The sequence below is a fragment of the Globicephala melas genome, chromosome 15 (assembly GCF_963455315.2).
Source record: "Globicephala melas chromosome 15, mGloMel1.2, whole genome shotgun sequence".
Classification (NCBI taxonomy): Eukaryota; Metazoa; Chordata; class Mammalia; order Artiodactyla; family Delphinidae; genus Globicephala; species Globicephala melas.
In genome coordinates this window covers 1,808,174-1,818,414 of record NC_083328.1, presented here as the reverse complement: position 1 = coordinate 1,818,414, position 10,241 = coordinate 1,808,174, and the positions used below count along the sequence as shown (strand labels likewise).

At 51.1% G+C, this 10,241-nt stretch overlaps 1 protein-coding gene across 1 annotated transcript in view; it reads left to right on the top strand.

The window, feature by feature from the left end:
• Window positions 1-58: 58 nt before the first annotated feature.
• Window positions 59-10,241, top strand: part of IQCE (IQ motif containing E) — an 80,616-nt gene continuing 70,433 nt past the window's right edge. Inside the window, 3 exon segments of the mRNA XM_060284273.2 lie at window positions 59-273; window positions 6,903-6,950; window positions 8,018-8,063. Of these exon segments, the coding sequence (XP_060140256.1) occupies window positions 238-273; window positions 6,903-6,950; window positions 8,018-8,063 (130 nt within the window). The 5' untranslated portion in view covers window positions 59-237.

Here is a 10,241-nt window from a genome sequence, read left to right as displayed (position 1 = left end):
CCGCCCCACACTCTGGGCGCGCAGCCTGTCGACCCGCCGGGGCTCCCCGAGCACGCTTACTGTCGGCCCGCCTCGCGGGGCGCCGGCCACATCCGGGGCTCGGGGGCCCGCGCGGTTGCCATGGCAGCGGGGTCGCGGCGGGCGCGCGGGCAGGCCCAGAGGCTGGCGGTCGGCGGAGCCCCAGAACCGGACGGCCGTACTCGCAGCGCCTAGGGGCGATCGGGCAGCGCCGCCGCCATGTCCCTGAGCACCGGGGAGCCGGCCTCGGAGATGGTAAGCGCGGAGGGCGGGGAGGCCCCCTGGCTGCCTCCCCTCGCCGAGGCGCGGGCTGGAGGAAGGGGGCGCAGGGCCGGCGACCGCCGGTGACAGCTGCCATTGTTGTTACCGCATAAGAGCGGGCCTCCAGCCCCCGCCCGCGTGCGGCTGGCCGGGCGTCGCTGCCCCTCGCCCAGCCTCCAGCCACCTCTAGTTCCCCGCTCGTCCTTGCACTGGCCGTCGCTTCCGGAAAGCCCTCCCGGACACTGCGCCCTCGCTGCTCGGCGCCTGCGAAGCCGGGCCTGTGCCGAGCCAGCGACCGCGGCCCGCCGGGTGACAGAGCTTACTGCGTAAGTGTCCGCCCACCCCGTGTCTCCAGGGCGGGGGACTTGGTTTACCTAGTGTTTCTGCCGCGCCAGCCATCTGCTGGAGACATTATTGTGGATGAATAAACTGCATTCCAGTGGCGTGGGGTGGGGTGGGGGAGAACAAGGTAAAAAAACAGATCATGTCCATCAAGTCAGAAAGTGGAAAGTGCGCTGCAGAAAATAAAACAGCCCATGTGACGGAGGTGGATTGGGGAGGCTGCTTTAGACTGGGTGCCAGGAACAGCCACTCTGAGAAGTTGGAGTGTCCTGATGTCACTGACGAGAAGGAGGCATTCTGGTAAAGATCAGAGACCAGTGGGACCAGCAGGTGCAAAGGTCCTGGGGTGGGAAAGTGCAGTGGTTCCAGAGCCTGAAAGAAAGCTTGCTGGGATCTCCTCAAGGGCATGGGTGTGGATGGAAGGGAGCCACGGGCCTGACCATGGAGAGCCTTGCAGGCCATGCACGGAGTTTGAATTTATTCGGGCCACAGTGGGAAGCCTTTGGAGGGCTCCAGACAAAGGGAACCTGACTCACTTTGCTTCCTTCTCCCAGAGATGGCAGTACCCAGCATGGCTGTACAGAGCTGACCCCAAGCAGGGGCTCAGTGCTGCTGCCACTGGAGCTGCTGAAAGTTTCCTACTTGTCCCTCAAGGCACCAAGTCCTGCCTCATCTGGAAGGCCTGCCCGTCTACAGTGGCCTCAGTTACTGCTCCTTCAACTTCTCATATTGTTATTATAAATGTTATTCATGCCCAGTAGAGAAAATCAATTACCCATAATCTAACTGCCTACAGAAAACCACAGATAATGTTTGGTGTATTTCCTTCCGACCTTTTTTCAGTGCATCTTTTTTTTTCACGTGCTTTTTAAAACTTGAGATCATTTTTATATTGTTTTGTAACCTTTGCCGCTTTCTTTATTCCTAGCATCTTCCCATATCCACACATTTTCAAAAACATGATTTTTAAAATTCTAACTTTATATATATATACATATAACTGAATCACTTTGCTGTACACCTGAAACTAACACAACATTGGAAATCAACTCTACTTCAATTTTTTAAAAAAAGAAATACATCAAAGACAAATACTGTATCATCTCACTTATATGTGGCATGTAAACAGCAAGGAGTTACCATATTGCACAGGGAACTATATTCAATATCTTGTAATAACCTATAATGGAAAAGAATTTGAAAAAATATATGTCTGATATAACTGAATCAGTTTACTGTACACCTGAAACTAACCCAATGCTGTAAATCAACTATACTTCAATTAAAAAAAAAATTTTTTTTTAAACTCTAACGTGGGAATTCCCTGGCGGCCCAGTGGTTAAGACTCCGTGCTTCCACTGCAGGGGGCACGGATTTGATCCCTGGTGGGGTAACTAAGATCTCGCCTGCCGTGTGGCGTGGCCTAAGTAAATAAATAAATAAATATTCTCGACAATTATTACTCATGCAAAAATGGAAAGGTAATATTTTTAAAAAATAAAATGCTAACCTAATAGGATAGCCCTATTTTAACTCTCCATTTCCTTGCTTTTACTCTTTTTTTAAATTTATTTATTTTATTTACATTTATTTTTGGCTGCATTGGGTCTTCATTGCTGCACGCGGGCTTTCTCTAGTTGCGGCGAGCAGGGGCTACTCTTCCTTGCGGTGCGAGGGCTTGTCATTCCGGTGGCTTTTCTTGTTGCTGAGCTCAGGCTCTAGAGCACAGGCTTCGTAGTTTAGGCGCACGGGCTTCGTTGCTCCGTGGCATGTGGGATCTTCCTGGACCAGGGCTCGAACCCGTGTCCTGTGCATTGGTAGGCAGATTCTTAACCACTGCCCCACCAGGGAAGCTCACTTTTACTCTCATGTTTTCATGTTTGTGCTGTTAGAAGCAATGCTGCTGTAAACGTTCTTGCACATAGAAGCGTTTGTTAAGCCCCTTATACATGCCGGCCTCTGAGGAGACAAAGACAAGCTGAGCCCCAGTGCCTTGGTCTCCAGGAACCCAGTCTGTGGAAGAGGCTGGGGCAGGGGTCTCCGGGCGTTTAGGAGACTCGCCGCCCTTGGCCCAGGCTAACTGGCAATTTCTCTGCTGAGCTTACGTCTGTTCTCAACCAGACAAGAACCTCCTGTGAACAGGCACTGTCCAGTCTGTCCAATCCCCCGAGTCCCTTGGAACGCAGCCGCCTCTGGGCTTGCTCGTGAACCTCACAGAGCACTTGCCGCGGTGCCAGGGAGCCCACTGTGCCGTGGCCGTGAGCAGGCCCCGCTGGCCAGGGCAGAGCCACAGGGGTGAAGTGGAGGCTGGGCGTGGTCCCTGGTGATTTAAGGGCCAACGCTTCTAAAAGGGCTCACAGTTGCTAGAGCAAGATGATAAGAGCATTTACAGGGCAGGGCGTTTACTACTTGGAAGATTCTCTGTTCCTGCTCTGCGGCTCTGCCTGCTCTAGAAGCCTTTGTCCACCAGGTCCAGCATCTGGGCCCTTCAAAAGTAGTTTCTATTGCCTGCTCTTTCCCCCTGTATATTGGTCACACTTTCCTGTTTCCCTGTGTGTCTCGTCGTTTTTTGTTGAAAACTACACATTTAGATAACGTATTACAGCAGCTCCTCCCCACGGGGTTGATGTGGTTTGCTCAGTCGTTCGTTTGTGTGCTGAGTGACTTGGCCGAGCTAACGTGTGAAGTCGATTTCCCCGCACCGTGCAGCCTCTGTTTCCCTGCTCAGATTTTTTCTTGTTTAAATCTTTTAGCCCAACTACCTAGGGGTTACCCTTGGGTCAGCAGAAGCCACTTGTAGGTCAGAGGTTGTGTTTCACCCCCTGGGCCAGTCAGATTTTCGCCCTTGACCATTGAGCGGTGTGTGTGTGTGTGTGTGTGTGTGTGTGTGTGTGTGTGTGTGTATGTGTGTGTGTGTGTGTGTGTATGTGTGTGTGTGTAGGCTGCTGTCACAGTTCAGGGGTTTACATCTTTGCCCACGCACAACGGGGAACTAGTGCATATGGGTTTTCCCTCTCCCATCTCTCCTGAGAGGGCGACCTTGGACATGCGTGTGGCTCTCTGGACTTCCGGGGATGCCTGTCATTGTACTTTGAAGCCTGGCTTCCTGGGGTCTGCTCTTGGGTCAGGGTAGTTTATCATTCAGCCAGGGTTTGGTCAGCAGCTGCGCCAAAGCCCCAGCACCACCAGGGCTCGCGCCCTTGGGTTGACGTGGGTGCAGCGTGGGGACTGTGTCTGCGTTGGCCCAAGCCTGCTCTGACAGAGCACTCCAGGGCTTGCCAGCGGCCTCCCTGAGCCTCGGGGCTGACCGCGACCTCAGGAGGGCGCTCTGGGCTCTTCACCTTCCGGTTGCTCTGCCAGTGAGCTCTCTGCCGCGTGACCGCGGAGCTGGGGGCCTCGGGATCGCTCCCCACTTTGTCTGCAACTTGGCAATGGAATCAGGGAGGCGTGCAATTCTCCACTCTCTGGTGCAAATACAGTCAGTCCCCTCGGCACAGCCGTCGTCCTGCCTCTCCCTTTGGGGAGGACCTCTGGGCCACTGCACAGCAGGGACAGCGCAGTGTTTCCCCGGAGTGACACTTCTTCTGGGCCTGCCCTCCCTGCGTGGACCCTGTGCCCTACCAGCACAGGGGAAGTCTTCGCCTGCCGCCTCTGGGGTAGAGCTTACACCCTACTTCTGGGAGCTGGGGGCAGGGGATCCACCACCACCCCTGTTGTGTTGACTGCACCCGCCTGGAGGAGAGCTCTCTGGAATCCTTTCTATCAGATGGAGACGGGGAGCTGAGGGGTGCCTCTGACTCTCGACGTTCTTCCCTGGACTTAGTAGATTTTTTTGAATCAATTTTTCGCCATAGCTGTGTGCTTTTGTCAGTTTCCAGAAACTGCAAAAGATTGTTTCGTGGCTTCTTCTGTTAAAGGGTTGTTTGTTGAGGAGGGGGCCTTCCACGCTCTGGACGATGCCTCCTGGATGAATGCAGTCCTTCCCTGCTTTTACCATATACTAAGTCCCCGTATGTTCCTGCATCTCTTTCTGGACATTCTGTCTTTTTTCCCCAGTGGTTTAGTTAGTATATATTTAATGCTTTAAAAATCCTGGTAGGAGAATGTGTCCTCCCTGTCGACGAGGAAGCTGCGATGCAGAGGGGTGAGGGGCATGGCCACCATCACCGCCCTGCGATTCCTGACTCACGGTGCATGGATGCGATATCTTGTGTAGGAATGCGTGGCAGCTCAGATCGTACTTGGAGAAGGAAGAATGACTCGGCCGTTAACGTGCGCTTTTGTTTTTTTTAATACCGTGTATGGTCTCTTTCATGCTGCTGACTGAGGGGTGGATCTTGGGCTGTTCTATGATTTCAGATACTTATATTTTGCTTGTTTAGTTCCTTCTGACTGGCAGGATGGAGGGTGGCAGAGTTTGAGGGGGACTGACTGGGGGGGAAAGCGATAGTGTGGGTGAGCCCACCTATGAACACAGAGACCACTTCGCTGTGTTCACCACACGCGTAACCTCATTCCCTCGTAGAAACTGCAGGTCCTTCAAAAGTTTTCAAGACTTTGTTCAGAACAAAGAATAGTGACAAGTAATCACAAAAGAAAGTCTTGCTACTTTTCCATGCAGTTGTTAACAGCTCACCTTCACGGTTGGCGGGCTGCCCTTTGTGATGCCAGGGGACGAAGACAGAGCCTTTGACTGGCTTTCCTGATCTCCTACATCGTGTGTATACCAGTTCCCTCCCTTCCCTGCCTCAATTTTGCACATCATTTCCATATACTTGGTTCAATGAAAACTTTACAACTATCGTTTGCTATTTATACCTTAAAATGTCACCTGTTTAATGACATCAAAAAAGTAATCCAGTGGCTGATTTTTTAAAGATTCTGTTTGTTTGGAACGCACTACCTTCCCCTCGTCCCCCGAATCCAGTCCCTCCGCACCCTTACGCTGGACTCTCCTTGTTTAAGAGGCGCGCACCGGAAGGGTGCCCCCTGTGACAGCTGCCCCCTGTCCGTGTGATTGTGCGGCCCCACGTTTTTAGTAAAAGTTCAAGCGGCCAGCAGAATTGTTGCTAATGTACTGATAGTTAACCTGGTAGACGATACACGTGCTTTCCAGAATGCAGTCCAGTCCCGCTACAGCACTGCATGGACTCAGCTACGCTCCAGACAGCTCGCTGAAACGTAGTTACACCGCCACCCAGATATGGCATTATTGGTTCATAACGGGCGCATTCAGTCCTAACTGCAGTATCAGCGTTTTAGGTCAACTGTACAGGACGGTGGAGGGATTTTAGAAATTGTTCTGCTTTCTCTCCTTGTAGGGTTTAAACCTGAGTAAGTGTGTTAACACAGACACATCATTCTCTTGGGAAAGTTCCCTTTTCTCCTTGACATGCCAGTGTTGATGTTAGTACAGATTTTATTTCACTCCCTGGGCCAGGGCAGATCACTGGAATCAGAAGGTAGGAACCTCCATACGCCCAAATAACTTGTGTACTGATGGATACGTGAATGACTGATTTGTTCTCACCAGGATGTAGTCACAGGTTCCTTGTGCTTTGATACAAAGATGAAATACTTTTATCAAGAACCGTTCGTTGGGGGAGGGATAAATTAGGAGTATGGGATTAACAGATACACGCTACTGTATATAAAATAGATAAACAACAAGGATTTACTGTGTAGCTCAGGGAACTATATTCAATATCTTGTAATAGCCTATAATGAAAAGAATCTGAAATATGTACATAGGTAACCGAATCACTGCTGTACAGCTGAAACTAACACAGTATTGTAAACCAACTATACTTCAATTAAATTAAAAAGAAAAGAAGTGTTTGTCAATTCTGTGGAGATGGTGTCGCTAGACTGACAGGCCTGGAGCAGCCCTGCCAGCAGAGTTTTGTGTTTTTTTGTTTTTTTTAAACATCTTTATTGGAGTATAATTGCTTTACAATGGTGTGTTAGTTTCTGCTTTATAACAAAGTGAATCAGTTATACATATACATACGTTCCCATATCTCTTCCCTCTTGCGTCTCCCTCCCTCCCACGCCCCCATCCCACCTCGGTGGTTTGTGACCACCTAGAGGGGTGGGGCCAGCAGAGTTTTGTTCTGTGTCCCCACCTGTTCCTTCGGATGCGACGGGACAGACTGGCTGCTCCTGCCGTGGACGGATGCTCTGAGTTAGATGGGGGCTCTGCGGCCGCTCCCACTCTGTCAGGGTGACTGTGGAGCCAAGCTGGCGCCTGAAGCTTTCGCTGTTCGCATCTCTTCCTCCAGGGAGATGACAGCCTGTCTGCAATAACCTTCGACTCTGACTCAGAGACGGTGAGTGCCGGGGCGGGGGGGGGGGGGGGGGGGGCGTGGCTGCGGTGCTCACACGCGGCGTCCCCAGTGCTGTGTTTAGCGCCCCATCACAAATTCCACATGCTGCTCCGAGTTTGAAAAGCTCCAGGCCCTCAGGTGGATTTGAATAACTTAGATGATAATTTTAAAACTTTTACCCAGAAGTTAGTCGTGAGCCGAGTACTTTTGAGGCTGATGACAAGTTCCCATCCTGCACCTGGTTTTGGCCTGCGCTCCCCCCAACCCCAGCCCCCCAGTCCTGACACGTAACGGCGGGGGGGGGGGACGGGAGCAGAGCTCCGTGATGCAGTCGGAGGCTGAGGTGTGAGAAAGGAGACCTTGGCAGGTGCTCGCCTCCCAGCAGACAAATTCTAGCCTAACCACAGCACGGAGCCCTGGGGGAAGGCGGCCCCAGCACGTCCCACCGCAGCTCTGGGGACTCCAGGGGTGGCATCCTGGGCCTGTTGTCTGAGGCGCAGGACCTCCGCAGAGCTAAGAGTGTTCCCTCCACGCCACTGAGGGCACGGGCCCAAGATGCTCCCGGGAGGAGGAGGGATCGGGACCAATCTCCTGGGGGAAAGTCAGCCTGCACGGAGCACTTCAGTGTTCCCGCTGGCAGGGAAGTAAGTGGGGTTCTGTGTCCAGCGTGAAGCAGATTGGGGAGGAAGGCATGGAAGGGGCCCCCGGGCTCCAGGCGGGCCACTCCTACTGCACCTTCCCCTCTGCCTCACTCTCAGGTTTCATCTTGCTGAGTCCCGCCTGCGGACAGTCACACCCCCGTGCTCCAGGGGGGCGTGGGGACGGCTGGTGGTACCTTCAGGGCGGATTTGAGGCGGGACACCTCCGTCTCTGCTGGACGCAGGCCGGGCTGCTGCTCCTGCGTCTGGGGGCGCCTCCCTGTGCCCTGTGCCCTCCTTTGCGTGCACTCTGCTTCGGCCAGTTAATCTGCCGCCCCCGCCCATCCTGAACACCCCGGTGCTTCCTGGTTGGGACCGTTGGGCTGCTCGAGAAGGCTCAACCCGCTTTCCGTCGTTTCTTCTTCCTTTCAGAAAGCGAAAAGGAAAAGTTTCCACAGACCTCCCCCTACATCACCGAGTAAGTATGACCAGGCCCCTGTCCCTCAAGTTTCCACAGTTTAACTCAGAAAATGGTGGTTGGAAGCCCTCCTTCCCCAGCGTCCTGCGAGGAAGATCAGGACCGCCTTCTTCTCTGAACGCTTAGGGCCACTGAGGCAGGGCCCGCGAGGGCTGAGGTCCCGAGCTGTCACTGTCCCATTGAGCCCCCCTCCTCCCTCCCACACACAGTGCTTCGCGGCCTTTCACGTTCTTTCTCAAGTCGCCATGCGCTTCCCAGCGCTGCCAAAGGGAAGACAACGCAGGATTTATTCCTCGAGACACAAAGCTGTTCATCTGGGTGCTTTGCTGAATTTTATGTTTCCCGAGGCCTTTGTGACGAACCAAATCCTAGATTGGCTTCCTTCTGCTGCGCACAAGCCTGTGGCCTTGCCTGACTTATTATCTACGTGTGTGTACCATATGCGTAGGCTTACGTTTCTTATACACATAAGTATTTGAAACATACTGTCTTATATATGACACACTCAGAGAATACACGTGAACTTTCCTATTAGCCCAGGAACCACATCATCAGAAAGATAGATTCCTGCAAAGAGAGGAAAGTATGTTTCATATCACAAACACATACGAGTGTTAGAAAGAAGCGTCTGGCAATCTGGAGTTCGGAGGTCCCGGCTCTCCTTCCGTGGAGGAAATTGAGCATTGATATAAAGTGAAAGGATGGGTGTTTGTGTTTTAAACCTTCTCTTTTCAGCCCATTTTGTTTCAGTCCTTCTTGTCTAGAAAGTACCTAAGGTAAATGTCAGACATCTCTCATTTTTCTTGCTGGAAGTCAAGCATTTCAAGTGTTGAAAATGCTAGTAATCAAATTACTCTTATCTCGATTTCTGTAAATGTCAGAATTGTGTTTCACGTAATTTAGGATGGCCAGAACCCCCAAAGCATTAAAACCCCCTGAGAGGTGTGCTGTCACTCAGTGGCCCTGCCCCTGCCCGCCCCCCAGCGTGCTCTCCCCCGGCCATGCCTGACGCCTGTCCCCGCAGCAGCGCTGACCCCAGGCACCTTGCTCATCCAACATGGACACTGCGACAGGACGCTCTGTGTCCCCTCCCTGGGACACCCCCAGCCCGCCCTCCTAACACTCCCTTAAGAGGTGTGCGCCTGTCTGATTTCCGGGCCGTGACAGAAGGAGTCATGCCTGTCCTGTTCACTTCACGAGTGGTTCTCTTCACTGCCCAGTCCGGGGCCACGTGGGTTTGCAGCTACCCGCGCTCTGAGATTTTCGGGCTTCACAGCGCTCTGAGGAGGCCGGGGCAGGCGGCCAGTTTCCGGTCCTTCCACACCGACAGGTTTCCACCGCCTGCTGCCTTTTTCCTTCTTCCTTCGCAGCTCTATCCATAGGCGTACATGTTTGGGAATCCTTACTACTTATCGATAAATCCCATACGTTTAGGAGGGAAATGTCGTTTGTGGGTTTTTTCCAATCACTAATTTACCTTCATAAATGAGCACTCCAATGTGTCTTTACTCCTTCACCCTAAACAATAATGGGAAATTTTCCATAAATTCTGAAGCCATGGAAAAATCTTAGAAATTTTAAAAATTAAATGTATTAGATTTAGAATCCCAGGACCTTCTACAGATATAAATTTCTTTGGTATTTAAGAAATATAAGCATATTTTATGAATAGCTTGGTTTTGCATAAGTTTGCATAATCTCCATAAGATTCCAGATTAAAATACAATTTTAAAACCTTTCCGTTGTTTTGATGACAAAATCAAAAATGCCCTGGAAAAATACAATTTTTTCCTCATTTCTTCTAGCCGTTTTACATATCAAGTTCTAAATATTATTACTTGCACGCTAGGTATTGACAGCAACATGAAAAAATATTTACGGTGTTAAGTATAAAGGATACAAAATTGTGTGTTCACTATGACTGCAGCTATATAAAAATACATATGCCTCTGAAAAAATTGAATGGGAAATTAAGTACTGTAATATTGGTAGAATTTTAGATTCATATTTTAAAATAAATGTCCCGTTATTTCTCTATAATAAAAAGTAAAAAACAAATGTAAGTATACCTACCAGTCATAACTATAGTTTTAATTTTGTCGGAGTGTGTTCATCTGGGGTGGTCACGCCCTTGGGAATGTTTTGCTTTACCACTGCTGTCTCTCTGAAGCACGTATG